This window comes from Cebus imitator, unplaced genomic scaffold, assembly GCF_001604975.1.
Source record: "Cebus imitator isolate Cc_AM_T3 unplaced genomic scaffold, Cebus_imitator-1.0 Scaffold325, whole genome shotgun sequence".
Taxonomy (NCBI): Eukaryota; Metazoa; Chordata; class Mammalia; order Primates; family Cebidae; genus Cebus; species Cebus imitator.
Genome location: NW_016107640.1, coordinates 1,454,811 through 1,475,053, shown reverse-complemented (window position 1 = coordinate 1,475,053; position 20,243 = coordinate 1,454,811). Strand labels below are relative to the sequence as shown.

General features: G+C 38.0%; 1 protein-coding gene across 4 annotated transcripts in view; it reads right to left on the bottom strand.

The window, feature by feature from the left end:
* Positions 1 to 20,243, bottom strand: part of MYO5A (myosin VA) — a 214,798-nt gene that overhangs the window by 28,422 nt on the left and 166,133 nt on the right. For 2 of the 4 annotated variants that reach the window (XM_017504607.2, XM_017504603.2), the window contains exons 26-32: positions 13,531 to 13,674; positions 13,260 to 13,313; positions 11,240 to 11,467; positions 9,123 to 9,131; positions 6,600 to 6,700; positions 3,526 to 3,606; positions 639 to 837 (exon numbers count right to left, since the gene is read on the bottom strand). In XM_017504607.2, the coding sequence (XP_017360096.1) occupies positions 639 to 837; positions 3,526 to 3,606; positions 6,600 to 6,700; positions 9,123 to 9,131; positions 11,240 to 11,467; positions 13,260 to 13,313; positions 13,531 to 13,674 (816 nt within the window). The remainder of the gene's footprint in view (positions 1 to 638; positions 838 to 3,525; positions 3,607 to 6,599; positions 6,701 to 9,122; positions 9,132 to 11,239; positions 11,468 to 13,259; positions 13,314 to 13,530; positions 13,675 to 20,243) is intronic. The other 2 variants (XM_017504608.2, XM_017504612.2) reach the window with 1 other exon arrangement.

Below are 20,243 nucleotides of genomic sequence, written 5' to 3'. Positions count from 1 at the left end.
CATGCCAGGGTTTAGACTCTGACAAGGAAAATAATTTCCTCATTTATTGCACAAGTTTTGTTGAAAAGAACAGAAAATATGTAAACCTGAATCCTAACACACACCTCCCTGACCTGGGAGCTCCATCCAACAGCAACCAAAAACCCCTGCTTGGTTTTGCCAATCACCTTTCTCAACTTCAACTCTAAAACTACTTATCTGCTAGAGCTGGAGCCTGGGATGCCTCAGTGGCTGCTTGGGGACCAAAGGTAAAGGAAGCCTGTCCCCAGTCTCAGTTGTGACAATCAAACAGTAAATCTCCTAGGATGGCAGGGGATCTGCATCTGAGGTGGGGGAAGCAGATCACGTGAACCTCGAGGCCATCAAAAGCTCAGCCTGCAGCCAGGTGGCCCTCTGCCTCCAGGACAGGTCTAAGAGCATTCAGCCCTCTGTGAGAAATAGAACCTGTGTACCTGCCTTTTTCCTTTCCACCAACATATTTGTATTTTCCTTACTCTGTCTCTGCTGGAGTATGAGGAGTAATAAGTACAGAGTGGTGAGTTTTTCCCAGTAAGGAAAAGCTGTGTTTGATCAAAAAGAAACTAGGCTGCTGAGCAGGGTAAGGCTAAGGAGCACATTGGCCCGGCAGCTCTCCTTACCAAGTTTTCGTTGGTCAGCCGGGTGATCTCATGCTGCAGGCTGGCCTCAATGCGGGCCTCTGGGGGCAGCTGCAGGTTCTGGGCCAGCAGCTGCTGCTGTCGGTTGTTCTCCTCCTTCAGGCTCTGGATCTCCCCACGGAGGGCCTCGGCCTCATTCTCATGGCTCCTCTTCTGTGACTGGAGCTGGGATTCCAGGAGCCTGAGGAGAGGACACATGGGTAGGATGGGGGATGACACCCCAAGTCCCTGCCTAACGGGTGTAAGGCATCGTGCTCACTTGCAAGAGTAGGAAAAGCAGACACTCTTTAGCATCTGTGTATCTTCAGACTTGATTAAAGTCAAGAAACTAAAACAAGAAGCAGAAATAGAAACGGATGCTCTCACATTTGTGTCTTCCTGCATTATATAAAGTTCTAAGAGGCCCTAAGAAACAGGAAAGTTTTAATTCTTTTGAAAGGTTCATAGGAGGCCAGGTGTGGGGGGGCTCACGCCTGTAATCCCAGCATGTTAGACGGGCAGATCACCTGAGGTCGGCAGTTCAAGACCAGCCTGGCCAACATGGTGAAACCCCGTCTCTGCTAAAAATGCAAAAAATTAGCTGGGTGTGGTGGCAGGCACCTGTAGTCCCAGCTACTCAGGAGGCTAAGGCAGGAGAATCACTTGAACCCAGGAAGGGGAGGTTGCAGTGAGACAAGATCACACCATTGCACTCCAGCCTGGGTAACAAGGGTGAAACTCCATTTCAAAAAATAAAAATAAAAAAAGGTTCATAGGAAATGAGGATGCAAAAAAAAAAAAAAAATCAATTGAAAGATACAACTTTAATCTGCCTTGCATTTATAAATAAGCATTTAAATTGGCAAATGTAGTACAACTTTGCCACAAAATAACTCTGCACTGTAAAGGGCAACATTACAAACTTCCAATCTAACTAAATGTGAATCTGAACTACAGAGTTACTAATTCCAGGCAGAGGGTGGGACCAGGGTCCCATTTTTATATGCTACTCCTATTCTGAAAGAAAGGCTTATATACATATTTACCCAAATCCATACAATTAGTTCTGAAATTTCCTACATATATTTTAGATCTGTCATCTTCTTTCTCCTCATAAACTTACATATCAGAAACAGAATCCTAACAAGATGTGGTTTTAGAACACAAATATTAATAGGACCAACAAAGCGATTACCCCTTCTCCAAGCAAACATACAGCCAGCTGTACCCGCAGAACAGACCAGGCACTGGAAGTGACAACACCAGACTCTGAGTATCCTTCCTTTGCCATGTTCCCCTGTTGCTACAGTCACTCTTTTTCCAAATGCAAAGTTATGGTTAAGAACTAAAATAATGTGAAGAAAGGACATTCTTTTATTCCAGATCCATGGTTGCCAACTTCTGGGTAAAACTTACGGATACCACTGTAAGCAAGCTGTTAACAGTGGACTAAAAATATTTTAGTGATTAAAAAATTTCAAAAAGATCTGCACCAGCAACACACCAAAATTAATGACAAGAGTTAATGATAAGAATAAACAAAGCAGAATAAGCAGAAGCCCCTTGAAGAAACATTTTGAGTATTTTTAAAATTTAATCACTAAAATGGAATTTTAATGAGATTTTAAAGACAAATATCACTAGAGCAGATGAATGTCTGTTTAGAAAGGTGGTGCTGTTTCAATTTTATTTTCTCTCCCGTGACCATATTTAACATGTTGCATTTGGGTAATTATTCTGAGCTATAGGAATGCAGGAAACTCTCCTGATTTGCTGTTTCACAAATTTGAATTTCATAATAACCACAGAGTGCCAAATCATGCATTTCATCTTGCTTTTAGACAGCATGATAATAATATATAAGAATGTAGGCTGGATACAGTGCCTCATGCCTGTAATCCAAACACTTTGGGAGGCCAAGGCCGGACTGTTTGAGCCCAGGAGTTTGGTACCAGCCTGGGCAACGAGGTGAGACCCTGTCTCTACAAAAAATCAAAAAATTAGCTAGGTGTGGTGGCACATGCCTGTGGTCCCACTTACTTGGGAAGCTAAGGCAGGAGGATTGTTTGAGCCCAGGAGGAGAAGGCTAATTAAGTCATGGTCATGCTATTACACTCAAGCCTGGGTGACAGACTAAAAAAAAAAGTGTAGCCACATTGCAATAGGCACATATATCCTGTAGATCTATCTATAGGATTCGAGAAGCCACTGTCTAAGTAATAAGCCTTAATCTCTCCCCCAATAGTTTAAGCCCTAATTGAAAGATTTTGTTTTTCTTTCAACTCCTGGAGAGAAAGATTCACAAATTTTAGTGTCTGAAGGGGAGTCTCTTACATTTACCACCAAACAAATTTAGCTTTAATACTATCTGGTAGTGAAGGTTTTTAAAGAAGGTGTTTAAGCCAGGTGTGGTGGCTCATGCCTGTAATCCCAGCACTTGGAGAGGCCGAGGTAGGGGGATCACCTGAGGTCAGGAGTTTGAGACCAGCCTGGCCAACGTGGTGAAACCCCATCTCTACTAAAAATACAAAAAATTAGTCAGGCATGGTGGTGCACACCTGTAGTCCCAGCTACTCAGGAGGATGAGGCAGGAAAACTGCTTGAACCTGGGAGGCAGAGGTTGGAGTCAGCTGAGATCATGCCACTGCACTCTAGCCTAGGTAACAGAGCAAGGCTGTATAAAATAGGGGGAAAAAAAAAAAAAAAAGGTGTTTGGCTGAATGTTCTCAGCTTTACTAAAAAGCTTTGGACATATAACACAATTACTGAAATTAATTTACCCAAGAGGCCAATCAAGGCACAAGAAATACAGAAGTGAAAGTCAGGAGGCCACTGTTAGTAAGAAAAACAACAAATTAATAACATTCCATTTTGAGAAGATGAATATAACCTGTTGGCTTGTTTTAACCCTTCATAAACCAGCCACAGCTCTCCATCCTCATTCAACTCATGGCAATCCAGAGCAGATGATCTTCCATGCAAAAGGAACAACAATGCAAAACACAAAAGGATACAGGATGGTGATGAGGTGACGATGGTCAACAGCAGTACACAGTATTTCAACATTACACAAGAAAGATTGTTATTCATTATGACAACTTTAAGACATTACCACAAAAATTATTTTTGGTTAATTTTTAAAAATGAGTAGCATTTAAAAATGAGTAGCATCACATGTAAATGGGTAGAAATTAAAGTAAAATAATCAAGGATATAGAACTACTTTTCCTGCAAAATAAGAAATGACTGGAAGGTGAACAAAAGGTTCTGTTTTTCATGTTTTAATCAGCTAGCAAAGTGATCTAATATATCACATATTATATTAGAGGTTAACTATGACAAACGTATAGAATGAAAACTTCAGCTACTATCTTTGTGTGGCGATCTTCATGCTATCTTTCAAAATGAATTTTAAGTCTTCTAGGTAGGAACGTTTTTAGCTTAATAAAATCTAATTTCCCATGTTAAAAAAACAGTTTTAAAAATTCTTATAGCAGTAACATGAATCAGAATATGTCCAAAGTTCTCAGCTTTTATGACGTGATTTTTAAAAGCTTTTTGTGTCAAAAATTAATTGTAGGAACTGGAAAAACTGCTATTATATTAGAGATAGAGCACATGTTATTAAAATATGTATAATTAGTAATTATGATAATGTTAGTAATCATTTATTTTCTAGCTAGACTATAAAAATCATATTTTTTGAGTATTTGCTCAGTGTCAGGTGCTGTTCTACATTCTTTCACATGCACTATTTCATTTAGTTTCCCTGGTAAGCCAGCATAAGTCATTTGCCACATTGCAGAGGAAGACATAGGAGCTTAGTAGTAAGATACCTGTAGAGGTTACACGGCTGGTAAGTAGTGGATCCTAGCACTGACTCTGGAGTCCAGATTCTTATTCCTGCTATATTGTCATTATGTTTACATCACACAAATTCCAGGCATTGTCTTCTTCTTTACATCTAGAGAGTTCATCTGTCTCTAGAAAATTCATCTATTTACATGATTTCCACTGTACTATTATACTCTGATGACTTCAAAATTATATCTCAGTACACTCAACTGCCTAATAGATATCTTTCTCTGATGTTTTCCTGGCTCCTTAAATCCAGTATGTATAAATCTACTGATCATCTTCACCGTGTATTTCCCCACACTCCAGTCCCATGATCACAAAATGGTATCAGCACATCTAACCAAGAGAGCAGATACCACGGAGTCATCTTCAGGCTTCTTTGTCCCTCTCCCACACATCCAATAAACCTTACGGTTTTCTGACCTCATCTTCTTATGTATCTTTCAAAATATACCATTTCTGTCAATCCTAACTGCCACCAGCCAACTGCAAGTCACGATAATCATTGGGTTACAGGAATACAGGGCTAGCTTTCTAAAAATCAAATCTCATCACACCATTCTCCTACTTAACACCTTTCAGAGGATTCCATTATCTTTGGAATAAAGTCCAAACCCTCTCAGCTGTCTCCCCAGCAGCCTACAATGTCGGTGAGAGTAGGAATCGCATTTATCTTGCTTATTACTGTATTCCCAGTATGTGGCACAGGGCCTGGCATGAAGCAGGCACACTGGTGATTGAATAGCTAAGTGGATGAAATAACAGTGTGATACAATATAATTCTTTCTATATTAACACATTCTTAGATATAACATATGCTTATAATTTACACTGATAAATTAAAGTTTAACCAAGTATTTTTATAAGCATTCTCCACCCTTGTCCATAAAAGAAGATAAGAAGTATAGTCATCCTTCAATATCGGTTGGGTGCCAGGTCTTCCCTTGGATAGCAAGATCCACAGATGCTCAAGTCCCTTATATAAAATGGCATATTATTTACATATAACCATGCATGTCCTCTGTATACTTTAAATCATCTCTAGATTACTTATAACACCTAAAACAATGTAAATACTTTGAAAATAGTTGTTAGCCACGCACAGTGGCTCACACCTGTAATCCTAGCACTTTGGAAGGCCAAGGCAGGTGGATCACCTGAGGTCTGGAGTTGGAGACCAGCCTGGCCAATGTGGCAAAACCCCAACTCTACTAAAAAAAAATACAAAGATTAGTCGGGCGTGGTGGCAGATGCCTATAATCCCAGCTACTTGGGAGGCTGAGGCAGAAGAATTGCTTGAACCTGGGGTCGGAGGTTGCAGCAAGCTGAGATTACACCAATTCACTCCAGCCTGGGCAAAAGACTGAAACTCCATTTCAAAAATAATAATAAGAATAAACATTTAAAAAATATTTTCAATCCTCCATTGGTTGACTCCACGAATATGTAACCCTTGGATATTGAAGGCCGACTGCATCTTACTTTTTGCATGGCAATATTCTTTGGTTTATAAAGTATTTATGTTTACCAATCCTGAAACTATCCATCAAGAGACCTAGACCAATAGACTAAGGCTTTGCCGATTAGGAGGGTAGTAGTAAGGCCAAGGGGAATTCCAGATATGAGCTTTCATTCTCCTATCCTAGAAGTCATGGTGCCGTTTTCGAGTTACATGGCCAACACTGAGTGATTCCTGGTACCTCATCACTTCTCTTCATTCTAAGTTTTAACTATTAAAAACTCCAATCGCCCCTACAAACCTTCACAAATAACAATCCTGAATAACAAATGAAAGTGGCGACCTAAGATGGTATGACCTGAGCAGGTGGTTTTCTTCTCAAGGCAGCCCCTTAAAGCTAAAGCATTAAATATTTTAAAAATCTTCCTTTAACAGGAAGAACATTTTCCCTGACACCTTTTGTCAATACTACTATCTTATAAGTGAGGATCTTAACTAGAAATACACTGGAAACTTTGGATTCCCTTTGAAAGCCAGTTAATGTCTAATATAAAGGAATGTTTAAACACTTACTGTATAAGAGGCTATCTTGAAGGCTAAAGATCAGTATAATTAAACCAAAATGAATAAAAGAAGGATCAACTTACCTGTTTGTTTCTTTCAAACCAATGTATGCTTGTGCTATTTCACCTTTATCTTTCATCTTTTGTACATCTTCCAAAAGTATTGTGGAATCTGTCATTGTATTCTGAGGGGGGAAATAACATGTTTACGTATTAAGATTAGACTAAAAAAGCTTTAGACATATAACACACTTATTGGGTGTAATTACAAGGGGGTTTATGTGCTCCACCACACCTATGACCCACCAAAGTATCAGCCCCAACCTTATGTAATGGCAGAGGGGAGTTTGGCCAAGGTGGTTAAGGAAAAGAGGTACCTTCAGTTTTTCTTCTGAGAAACACTAGCACTCTCCTACAAAGGTAGGAAGATTATATAGTGCCACAACCCTGCAAATAAAATCACTGATGGGCCAGGCATGGTGGCTCACGCCTGTAATCCCAGCACTTTGGAAGGCTAAGGCAGGCAGATCACAAGGTCAGGAGTTTGAAACCGGCCTGGCCAACATAGTGAAACCCTGTCTCTACTAAAATTACAAAAAATTAGCCAGGCATGGTGGTGCGTGCCTGAAAAATAAGCAGGGACATATTTAATGGACTGTACAAAGCCATTCTTTCCACTACTTCTTTACCAGCTACAATGAAGCAGATGCCCCAATAAAACACTGAAAGTTTGACATAAAGTTCACTTTTTCATTTAGAACTCAGAACAAAGAAGGTAGTATTCAGATGATATGCTTCAGCAAAATTAAGTTTTTTTTCTCACATTCAATTCTTTTTTCCTCCAGTATAATATACTATAATATATAAGCTTTTGAAATAAATATCTGGCAGGTCAGAATTATTAATGATTAATATTAAAAATAACTTTTTGTCATTTTAATTTTTAAAATTTTCTCCTTTTAGTCAGATATGTCTGACAACCAATGTAATTTCAAAATCTTCTATTCAGCTACTCTATCTTTCTAGATAAGAGTAAGAGATAAGAATCACTGCTGTGCAAACCACCATGGCACATGTATACCTATGTAACAAACCTGCACATTCAGTCCATGTATCTCAGAACTTAAATTAAAAAAAAAAAAATCACTGCTGTCTAGCTTCTAAAAAATAATACACTACAGAACCCAGTGGTTTGTCTAAATGGAAACATTCTATATAAAATTCAACCCAAAAGCTTTTGGACCACCTATTTGTCTAAATAGTATATGTTTGATTCTTTAGTATACATTAAGGTCAGGCCTTGCAATGAAACATACTTAATAAAATATACTTCAAATACTTAATAAAATATACTTCAAATACCATGATCATAAAGACAAGTTCCAAGATAACTCTAATGCCAACTAGAGACTACAAATGCTTGTTTCTGAATTTCAATGTGTATTTTAAAAATCCTTAAAAAAAAAAAACCACTTTTCTCTTAATGCTATCCTTTTGTAAGTTTATAAATGCTTCCTCTGAGAAGACCAACTATAATCTCACATAATATACTAATAAATAGCTTACATTTTACTGAATTTTAAAAAAGCTTTCCCATTAACACCACAGAGTGTTTTTTTAGCTATGTTTTATAAATATTTTAGTACCTATTTTACAGAGAACTTCTTTTTCTCTGAAAGGAATAAAATCTTTCTGTTTCATAAAGGGCCATACTCAGATTTTTAAGACCCATAGGTAATAACTTTCAAAGACCCAAGTGTTTATATCACATAATGCTATCTGTGTGCACTCTGATATCTCAAGATTTACATGGTATGCTTTTGAACTTTTAGCAAATGAGGTAACTTGATCAAATTAGCTAATCCAAGGAAAGATAGGCTTCTTAGTATGCTGCTCTCCTGGGCAGTAAGTCGCCAATTCTTTCCTCATGCTGACTACCTTAGCTAAAATGTGGCACTTGGGGAATGGGATTAGACTTGGGCCACCAGCATTTAGGATGTTCCTGACTCAGTGCTCAGACTCTGTCTCTCTTAACCTGTGACCAGAAGTTCTAAAAGTGTTGTGCTATATGAGAAAATCCCAGCCATATCTCTCTCAGTATATAAGGAAACAAGATATTGTAGAGAAATTTGACTTTGCAACCTTGTCATGAGCCACTTTTCATTCTAGCTGTGAACTCTACACTCAGGGAGATGAAAGTAGCAGCAAAGAACAGTGTGCTCAGCTTCTCAGGCTCCTCTTCACCCTTAGCCAACAAGCCCACCACTGGTAGACATGAGTCCTCAGGAGAGCCTGTGCTTTTGAGTGTACTCCAACTAAAGGGCTTCCCTCCCCAGCCTGTGGACGGCCTATCAGAACTACGCAGTGAGTCACAGAGCTGCCTATGAATCAGAAGTCATGAAGTCCCCTCTATAATCCAGACTGGAGCATACTATAACCCTGTTTCCCTACTGACTTCCCAATCAGAAAGAGTCAAATAGGAAATTCATTTACAAATATCAAAATAGACTGGGTCAGAAAGCATCAATTGCATATACTGGGGGATACCTGTAAACTAAAGTTAGGATTAAACAGAAGTATTTACTTAAAAAAAAATCTTATAATTACCTTGTCATCCTGCAAATCACAAAGTAGCAAGCACAAAAACAAACAGAGAAAACAATAAACTCTTAGTTCCATAAATAAATTTTCTCAATGAGTCCCTATCATAATAGATAAAAGCTAAGTTAAAAACAGCCATGAGTTGTTTCTCTAAAATTAACTCTGTAAATAAATTAACACTCCTGGAACTGTCATAAAATGAACACTAACATGTATTTATGTGCTGACAGGAACAAATGCTTGAAATTCTTTTTAAATTGTTTTGACTTTTCTGGTTACAAAATTATCTTTGAGTTTGTGAGAGAATAACCCTCCTGTTAATACATGTGGGTGAAATTCTTATCATAGGTCTGTGGAGTTAAAGTTATGTCCCCCATCCCAGGAAGTCATTTGTCCAAGGAAAGATTCCCAGAATACTCTAAAGGTGGAGCCAATACACAAGACCTGTCTGGGCTCATTCATCCCCTAGCTCACAGGGTGTTGCTCACCACTGCCCTGAAATGGAATGGTGACATGATGTGTCTCTTGGAATAGAAACTAAAAGGGACAAACAGCCTAGGGAGTCTGGAAGATGTTAATCAGTGTCATGGGCATTTCTCCTAGGAGAGGACATGAGTGCTGCCACATTTAGGCTCGAGTTGAGCAAGCAGGTACCTTAGTTGGACAGGGCCATCCATTAGGGTCAGGAGAGCAGCTGTCACATGGAGTACGTGAGCTGGGCAAGGGAGAGTGTGTGATAGCAGAACTATGTGCTCTGTTAGCTGGATTGCTTTTATGTCTTTTGCTTCATTTTTCTTTTCCTTTTTCTTGATTTTTACTAACGTTTCTTGTGAGATTACCACATTGCAACCCCATAAATATGTACAATTATTATTTGTCAATTAAATTCTTTTTAGAAAGAATAATAACTTGTCTCAAGAGAACTAGAGAAAGGAATCTTGATTTTGGACTCTGCTCAAGGTAGACTGCAAGCCTTGTTTCTTGAGGCCCCGCCACAGTGGTAGCCAAGGGAACCAACTGAGACAGCCCTGGGGGAAGCTGTGACCTATACGGCCAAGCCAAAATGAGGGTTCTTCTCATTTCTGGCTTAAGGGTTTTGTGATTTGTTTCAAAATAAGGAAGCCCATTTCTTTATATAACTCCTCTATTACTGGAATTTTATTCCCCCAAATTATTTAGTCAAATATCTTGTTTTTAGAATTTGATATTTTCTGGACCAGTATTAATCTCAGGTATGAGCCGCCTTCATCAAATCCAAACATATGTGCCAGATATGGTATCTAAACTGCATGCAGAAATACCATTTCTAAGAGGGGCAATCTCAGTTTTTCAGGCATCTAGCTCATTATACATCATGGATATTTTTTATATGACACACCACACAGTTGGGATGCTTGATTGCCTCAAGTCCTGTGATGCTCTGCTGCATTCACATGGGCAGGGAGGCAGACCAGGTTTTCAAGGTGATCAGATTCCTTCTGATGGTAAATGACAGAAAGGCTCATCTCTCACCAGAATATGGCAGCATTGGGTTTCAAATGAAGGCAGGGAAGGACTTCAAAGGACTGTCTATATCCTCAGTGCAGGAGTCCTTGCTGTTGAATCCCTGAACAGCCCCTCCCACTGGGACAGCACCCCCTACTAAACAGAGCTGTTTTAAGCGAGCAGAAATCATGTCCACATAACTTCCATTCACTGATCTCACTTCTAACCACTTCTTCTGTTACTTCTCTAATTAAACCAGCTATTTTCAACAAATAATTTTAAAGTTGCATTTAATGCCTTCCCACAGTAAAACAATTCAGATATTTTTGTATTTAGTAAAATTTTATTTTAGATCAAAATTTACTGTGGCCAGATTACTACAGAAAGACTAATTTTAAAACTCATGAGTGAGAGATGAAACTTTGATGATCATTTGGGATTCCTCTCACTTTTTGCTCATTCCAATTTATACTTAAAACAGTTTTAAACAATACTGGGATTTTCTTTTTTAATGATGAATCCTCAATTAGATTAAAAATGCTCTTAAGTGTTTGCTGCATTATAAACTGGAGGGAAAGGATAAGAAGACATCGAGGCCAGTCCCCGAACACCCAGTTTAGCTGTGTGCTAGTGCTTACCTTGGGTTGGATGGCCTCTTTCTGGCTCACCAGCTGAGACCTTAAGATGAGGACTTCCTCCTTGCGAACATCAAGCTCCTCGCTCACAGAGGTCAGCTGTTCCATGAGGACACGGTAGGCAGGTGCACCTGGGGCAGTCACCTCTGGGGCACTTTTCTCACTGAGGGCCTTGCGCAACTCATTTAGCTCATTCTTCAGTTTTTTGTTTTCTGATTCTAGTTCTTGACGCTGTAGGAAATATGAAGAAAAGTTCATCGCTGTCATCCTCAACTTTACATTGGATGCTCAAAATTCCCCCAAGCTGGTAAAAGAATTCTGCTGGAAAAGTTCATCAGAGCTACCCTAGTGAATGGCTTCCTAGGTTCTGCCAGAGCTCTGTTCTACAAATTAAGGAAGTCTGACATCAAGTAGAATTGAGTAAGGTCAATGGAAATTTGCTTCATCAACCCAAATTCCAGAGTCAAATGTATTCTGGCCTGCCCAGGGTGTATTCACTGGCCTGGAGAGATTTCTGAGTCTCAAGGGGCAAGTTTAACCTGTGCTATGGAGCCCACCTTTTGTTTGCAGATAAATATAAGGGAAATCTGAGCGTCCAGCTGGCCAGGATATTTCCAATGAATTATTCAGATGGGTGGATCCCTAAAATCTTTAGTAGTTTCCTCTTATTTCCTTTATAAAGCAGAATGTAAAGACTATTGAAATTTTAGGCTTTTAACTTCTAATTTAAAAAATTTACCATATCATTCAAATGAATAAAACTACCTTTAGTGTCTCAATGTCAACAAATAGTGTATTTTTCAAATTTCTTTTCTGTGTGACATGCTTGTGACATTGGGAGAGCCTTGGGAGGTGGGAGGCGAGGCTGAAGGCCTTTCTCCAGCCATACAGAAGGATATGTACATTCTCATCGCCCCCGTATTTCATGTCCTAACAGCTAGACCCTGCTACCAGTTAGTGCCGCTCACTCCATGCTCTGTCCAAACAATGGCAATTGGAACCCAGAATAGAGTGGCACTGACACTAGAACACAAGTGTCACAAGACAGATGTAGACAGGCACTTAAAAAGACCATGCTGCCTCATTTAGCACAAGATGCAAAGCCTGATGATACTGCAACACTTGTGTATAAACATTAAATATTTTATTTGTTTCTTCCCAGAGACAAAATCTTAAGGTTTGTAGCACCATATCAGTCCTTTCAATGTGTTATATTAAAATTATTTAAAGTCCTTCTTTTTTCTAGTTTAAGAATATATAACGCTTTCTTTCATAAATTATTTTTTTGCGAAAATGAATGTTCCTTCTCTTCCCTGTCTCCAACTGGCAATCAGATTCTTATCGCTCATTTCTGTAATAGAAGACACATACATGTTATTACTTTGATGTGTAAACTACAAATGTTTCCCAAATTTACTGTGTATCAGAATCACCGAGAGGTCTTGTTCAAACACAGATTGCTGGGCCCTACCCTCTGATATTCTGATTCAATAGATATAGTACTGTGAGGCCTGAAAATCTGTATTTCCAACAAGTTACTAGCTGACATTGATGCTGCTGGTCCAGGGACCACATTTTGAGAGTCACTAATCTAATACTTTGTGAATCTGGGCTTCATTCATACTACAGAGAATGTTTTTATTCATTCATTTTTGTGTGAGGCAGGACAAGATCTGGAGACCATATTCCTACTGCTATGTCTGGTCTGCCCCATCACACCCAATCAGATTTTTATAGTGGCAGATGTAACATCTGAACCCAGGGCACTTGATGCTAGAGTTCACGTCCTTTACTTCCACAGCCTCGAACGGCAGCTACTTCTCTTCCTGTTTAGACTAAAGTCTCACTTATATGAATAGAATTTATAAAAAGAACAGAAGAAATAACGCTGAATAAGGCTGAAGCTAGGACCTCTGGTGCAACCTCCAGCCCTTAAGGATGTTCTCTGAGAAAAAGAGAGGCTCTGAGTGGGCCTCTTGCCAAAATAAAATATAGGAAGTCTTGAGCAGAAACTTCCCATTACCTTGAGTGACTCATATTCCAGTTCCGCACCTCTAATTTGTGGTCTTTCTTCTTCCTAGTGAAAATTTAAAGTAAAAGTTTTATATTTTAATTGTCACATTTTTACTCTTAAAATATTTACTTGCTCTACAAAAAACAATGGAGAGAGTTTAGCCCTCACTACTTTAACCAAGTACTGCTCAGATAGCCTGGGTTGAGTCCCCACTAAGGAAGAGACTGCTGAAATGGACATAAAGCCGGCCTCAGTTCTGCGGATGGGCTGTGCTGCGCACCTTGGCTTTGCTGCGGAGCACCTGCTCCTCCTTGCGGTCCAGCTCATCCTGCATCACCTGCTTCTCCTGCTCCAGCTCTGTGACCCGCTTCTGGAGCTTAAGGAACAATGACATGTCCAGAGGCACCTTCTTCTCAGTTGGCTCCTAAACCCCAGGAATCACAAGATGGTCAAGACAAGCCAGAAGACATACAAGCCAATGAGAAAACGACAAATAGTTCAATGGAAAAATAGGCAAACTTACAGAATAAGAAATATAAACATCTAGAGAATATATTTTTAAAATGCTCAACCGAGCTAACAATGGGAGAAATGCAAATTAAACAACAGTGAGCTACTACTTTTCCTCTATCAGAATGGCAAACACTGAAAAGATTCATGATGCTGTGTTAGCCACGGTGTCTCATATGATATTGGTGGAAGTAAAAGTAGACCTTTGAAAAGGGCAATTTTGTTGAACTTACTAAAATTTAAATGTGCGTACGTATACCTAGCAAATCTATATTTAGGAATTAATCCTATAGAAACACTTACACAAATATATGAAAAATATGGAAAAAGATGTTCATTGCAGCATTTTGTTCGTTTGTTTGTCCTTGCAAAAAAAAAACGGGCAAGAATCTGAATGTCGGTCAATAGAACAGTTGCTTAAATAAATTATGGTATAGCCAAACTGTGAAATATTTTTTTAGCTATTAAAAAGAATGAAGTAGGCCTGTTGTAGTGGCTTACACCTTGCACCAAAGTAATCCCAGCACTTTGGGAGGCCAAGGCAGGCGGATCACAAGGTCAGGAGTTTGACACCAGCCTGATCAACATGGTAAAACCCTGTCCCTACTAAAAATATAAAAATTAGCTGGGCGTGGTGGCACATGCCTGTAACCCTAGCTGCTCAGGAGGCTGAGGTAGGGGAATCGCTTGAACTTGGGAGGTACAGGTTGCATTGAGCCGAGATTGTGTCACTGCACTCCAGCAGCAGAAGAGCAAGACTCTTGTCTCAAAAAAAAAAAAAAAAAAAGAATGAAGTATATCAACATGAGCAGATAAACATGTCTTAAAGTATTACATGAACACACAAACTGCAGGACAGAAAATATATTAAATATATCTTGTTTTTGTTAATAAAACACAAATATATGTGACTTTTAAATGTATACCTAGCACAGCATATAAAAATTTGCAAGGCTATCAATGGTTATCTCAGAGAATGGGAGGTCCTATGGGAAAGTTTCATTTTTTACATTGCACACTCCTATATTTAAATTGTTTACAATGGGCAGGTAATACATTTGGAATCAGGAAGAATTATTTTTGAGAATATGAAATGCCAGCATAAATATATTGAGATCACACAGAGAAAACTGAAATCTGAAAAACCAAAACATATACAGTCAGCCGTCCATATCCATGGCTTCTGTATCTGTGGGTTCCACACCCTCTCAGATTCAACCAACTGTGGAGCAAAAATATTCCAAAAAAACTCCAAAAACAATAAAAATGAAAATGACTGCCACATTTTTACTGTTAGAATATTTACTCCCTCTACAGAAAACAGTGAAGAGAGGTTAGCCCTCACTACTTTAACAAAACACTGCTTGGTTAGGCTGGGCTGTGTCTCCACTAAGAAGAGACTGCTGAAATGGACATAAAGCTCAGCCATGGCTCTGCAGATGGGTCTTGGCCTTTTATTACAAATAAAAAACAATACAGTATAACAACTATTTATATAGCATTTATATTGTCTTAGGTATTATAGGTAATGTAGAGATGATTTAAAGAATATGGAAGAATGTGCATAGGTTATACGTAAATACTACTGCATTTTATATAAGAGATTTGAGCTTCCTTAGATTTTGGTATTCACAAACCAATCCCCTGCAGAAATGGAGGGGAGCCTGTATAGTCCTTAATAAACTGAAGGATAACCTAATAACATTTTAAAAGTGTGTCAATTGGTTCCAAAACAGAATCACAGTGAGAACTACTAGGATAAATAAAGGTACACTAATTAAAGCAAAAAAAAAAAAAAAAAAAATGGAAACAACTAACCATCATCATGGAAGTTGTGGGTGCCATAATTGTTTTAACATGTTTACTTAAGGCTTTAATTTTGTACTATTTGTTTTAACATGTTTACTTAAGGCTTTAATTTTGTACTATTAATTTTGTACTACTGTACTTTAATTTTGTACTATTAATTCTAATAGTACAATTATTCTCTTTTTACAAAGAGAAGAGAATAATTGTACTATTAGAAGAGAAATAATTGTATTATTAGAATTAATGTAGACAATAAAGAGTCCCTTTGTTAAAGAGAGAGAAGTGGGGATGGAGAAGCGAGAGAATAGCAATAATCATCTATTTAACTAAATCGTCAAAGTATAATTCTTAAATAATTGCAAATCTACCCAATTGTTTCAAAAGAGAATGTTTACTTTTGCTTTTGTGATATGACAGCAGAATAAGCTTTTGTAGAAAATTTAGAAAACAAGAAAAGTTCAAAGAAGAAAAATACAGGCATAATCCTATCTCCACAGAAAAACTATAATTTTTTCTTAGTCTTTTTTTTTGATGCATCTATAGATTTAAATAACTAGAATAATATTGTCATTATAATTTCATATGATCTTTCAAACTTGGTATTGCATTGTTTCCCAAATTTATAATATATTTAAATATAAAGACAGGCATGTTACCATTTGCTTAGCTATTACTTTACAGATGGATGTTGAAGTTGTTTCTAATTTTTTGCTATTGGAATATTACGAAAATACACACCCTAGTACATAAATATCTAAACAGTAACTTCTTAAAGCCCATTAAATTAGGCCAATTTACACTTCTATCAGCATCCACCACCTTACCTTGAACAGCAGTGATTAATTTTTTAAAAAATTTAGCTGTTTATAGACCAAAAGTGGCACTGTGTCATTAATTTGCTTTTATCTGACTTTTTTTTTAGACAGACTTTTGCTCTTGTTGTCCAGGCTGGCATGCAATACATGATCTTGGCTCACTGCAACCTCTGCCTCCCAGATTCAAGCAATTCTCCTGCCTCAGCCTCCTGAGTAGTTGGGATTACAAGCATGTGCTACCACTCCCGGCTAATTTTTTGTATTTTTAGTAGAGACGCGGTTTCACCATGTTGGCTGGGCTGGTCTTGAACTCTTGACCTCAGGTGATCCACTCACCTTGGCCATACAAAGTGCTGGGATTACAGGTGTGAGACACGGCGCCTGGCCACCTTTGACTTTTGATGAGACTGAATAATTTTTATTCTCAGGAATTTTATATTCATTAACTACCTTTGGTCTTTTGTGAATTCAGAGCAGTGCTGAGTTAAGTGTTATTCCAATTCTAAAAATGATCTGAGAAGAATCAATTTAACCGAGAAATAGGCATTTATAGGCTGTCAAAGTCATCTGTCCACAAATTAATTACAGCTGAACTTTTTTCTTTCTGCCTACTTTGTAATACTCAACAATTGGAAAAAGTTTAGCTGTATATCTTTATAATAAAGTCTGTCTTGACTTAGAAGAACAGATATAACATCTTGCTAAACATGAAATCACTACAGAATTTCATTCGTATAAAAATTCTTTTCTATGCATCCCCCATAAAATTAAGCACAAAATATTTACATTGAAGCTTATTTAACAATTTAAATATTCAATCTTATATATTTTAATGTTTGTTCATTTATTAACGATGTACATGTATGTCCCTGAAATTTTAAATTATTTAATATTTTCTTACACTGTCACAGAACCTTTCATTCTAGAAATGAATATAATACTTCATTTATTATACCTAAAATATCATTTGGAAATCATTCCTTTGAGCCTTGAATGGACATTTTTGTTTAAAAGAAATCCTCTTATTAAAATGGGATGGTGTTTTAACAACTAGAAGTAGCAAAAAGAAAAAAAAAAGAAAAAATGGGATGGGGTAACTCTTTAGACATTGGCTAATACTACATAAACTACTAGTTGATTGCTAGACAAGAGCAAAATTCTGTGGACAAGAATATTAAAATAGAAGATGGATGATCACAAAAGATTACATTTGAAAAATGCAAAATGACTTGAGGCATAAAGATTGGTGATTATTTAAGAGTGCTCCCGATGGTGCCCATTCTGAGCCCTGATGACACATCTAATTAAAGAGATACTATCTAATTAAAGAGAGGTCCTCGCTATACCCTATGAGCAAGGAGGTAGATTGGGCTGTCACAGAGATGTTTCCGAGGTTTTGTTTCGCTTTCTTGCCTTAGTAAGGACTTTGTCACCAAGGCTTTTCTAAGAGAGTGAAACTTTTTAACTTACCTAAAAAATAACACTAGTCTCTCATCTGAGGAAAATCAAGATAACTGAATTTACACACAAAATTACCACCACTACAAGCCTGGCAGTCATTCTTAAATAACTCCTAATGATAGCTGAGAAAGTTCTGGTGACCATTCCCCAGATGTAAAAGGTGTGAGAAAGCTCCAGAGCAGAAGGAGAACGGGGATTATCAGTCAACAGCTCCTAGAAGAGGTGCACGCCAAGCAGAAGCACTGGTTCCAAAGCAAAGTAAACCCAGCCCATGAATATCTACAAGCATGGGAGGGCTGCAAAACAAGAGGGGCTGGCAGGTGAATTCTCCAGAGAGCTACAGACTGGTTTCCAGCAAGCACACCCTTTTTATCATGGCTTCCCCCTACCAGCAGGAGCTGCTAAAGTGGTACTACACTGGAATGGGCAGTTTGTAAATGTACTTCCCTCCAACTACTGCAAGTGACTACTCCCACTGAGATGAACAGGATGTAATCCTAAAATCTTCCTATCTACTGAAGTCTCAGAAGTCCTAATTTTGAAATCTTCTAAGTCTAACTTTGTGGTATTCTCTAAAGATGGCACCAATGATTCTTCTCAACATACATGTCTTTCCTCCTAATAAGAGATAGAATCTATTCCCTTTGCCTTGAATCTGGGCTGGCCTTGTGATTTTCTTTGACCCGAATGTGGCACAGCTAACACTGGGCCAGTTCTGGGCCTAGCTCTAAGAGGCCTGGCATCTTTTAGTCTTTCACTCTTAGAACCCACCCACCTGCTTCTGAAGAGAGGCTACCTGGAGAGGCCCAAGGAAGAGAAGTAAGCACTCTAAAGAATGCAGCTACATTCTTGTGGTGGTACTCCGACTACCACCACATGAAGCAGAAGAACTGCCCAGTCAAATCCCACAGAATTATGAGTAATAATAAATTACTGTTCTTAAAAGACCACTAAAATTTGAGCTCATTGATTGCATAGCAATAGATAACTGGAAATTCAGACTCGCTGCTGTGGGTGGAGTCTGTTCTTTTGTGTCCAGGCCTAGGCACATGCTGTAAGGCAAATAACCCAGGTACAATTAACACACCGTAATTAGTCTAGGCATAGTTAAGACCCCATCCACCTTGATTTAGTTCTTATCCCTACTCCCTGACTTATACTGGTGCCCAAGTGATCTGTTCCATACTGTTTTGACCAAATCATTACAAAAAGGTTACCTCTTAAAAGAAAACGGTACACTGGCATGACATGGACAAGAACAGTTGCAAAACCAAATGCCCAAATGAAAATATCCTGCTATATACTGGCCATACTGTCATATCCATGGGCCCTAGCCAATGTTAGCTGTAGACAGAAAAGCGATTGGAGACTTACAGTGTAGAATCCCTGGATGGAAGTCAATAGAATATAATGGCTTAAGAACATGAACTCCGAAGAGATAAGCCTCAGTTAGAATACTGGATCTGACATTTATAAGCTGTGAACCTGGACAAACTACTTCGCCTTCTTGCATGTTTGGTTCCAATGATACAACATTTCAACTATATAACATTTTTCTTCAAAATTAACAGAATAAGATGACAGAAATGTCATTCTTAAGTAGAACTAAGACAAGAAAGGAAAGAATTATTCAATTTCTCTAGCTATTCTGCCAGAAGCAGCCTATTTCTGATGTGGCCATTTTCAAAGAATATGATATAAAAATAGGACAGTTGTGCCTGAATTACCCATTACTGAAACTATATCACATTTTAAAAGATCTCAGAATTGGTTGGGAATAATCTAACTAAAAGTCACTGTACTCTTGGAGTTTCAGTAATACATCATTTTGGTTTCATATCACATAACACAAAACATTAAAGCAGATTTCTAAACCATTTTTCATGCATTTTTATAGAAGAAAGTTACACTGGTTAAAAACTGGCATAAAACAGAGAGAGCAGTTCTGTTGAACTCTGGGCCACTGGTGTTTATAATATTCAAGGACAAAGGGCTTACTCTAAAAATAATTCACCTCTGTCTACAGAGGTGGTCTATAGATAAAAAATTAATAAATAATAAATAAAATAATTTGCCTCAGTCTGAAATAAATTCCTGATAGGCTATATTTTCTGTACACACACCATGTTAGGTATGAAAGACAATTATAAAAATAAAATTTCACCATCAAAATTACATTAAAAATAAAAATTTGTATTGACAAAAAATATGTGCAATGGGTATGTATGTACACAGCACTTATGTGTACAAAAACATAAATAAGTTTGTATCCACAAGTCACTTATGAAGAATAAATGATTTAAACAAATCCTACGTTTATGGCCAATTGGAGTCTGCTCTGCAATGGAAATGCTCCCTGTTAATAACAGCATGGTCACATCCTACTTTCAGTGACAGA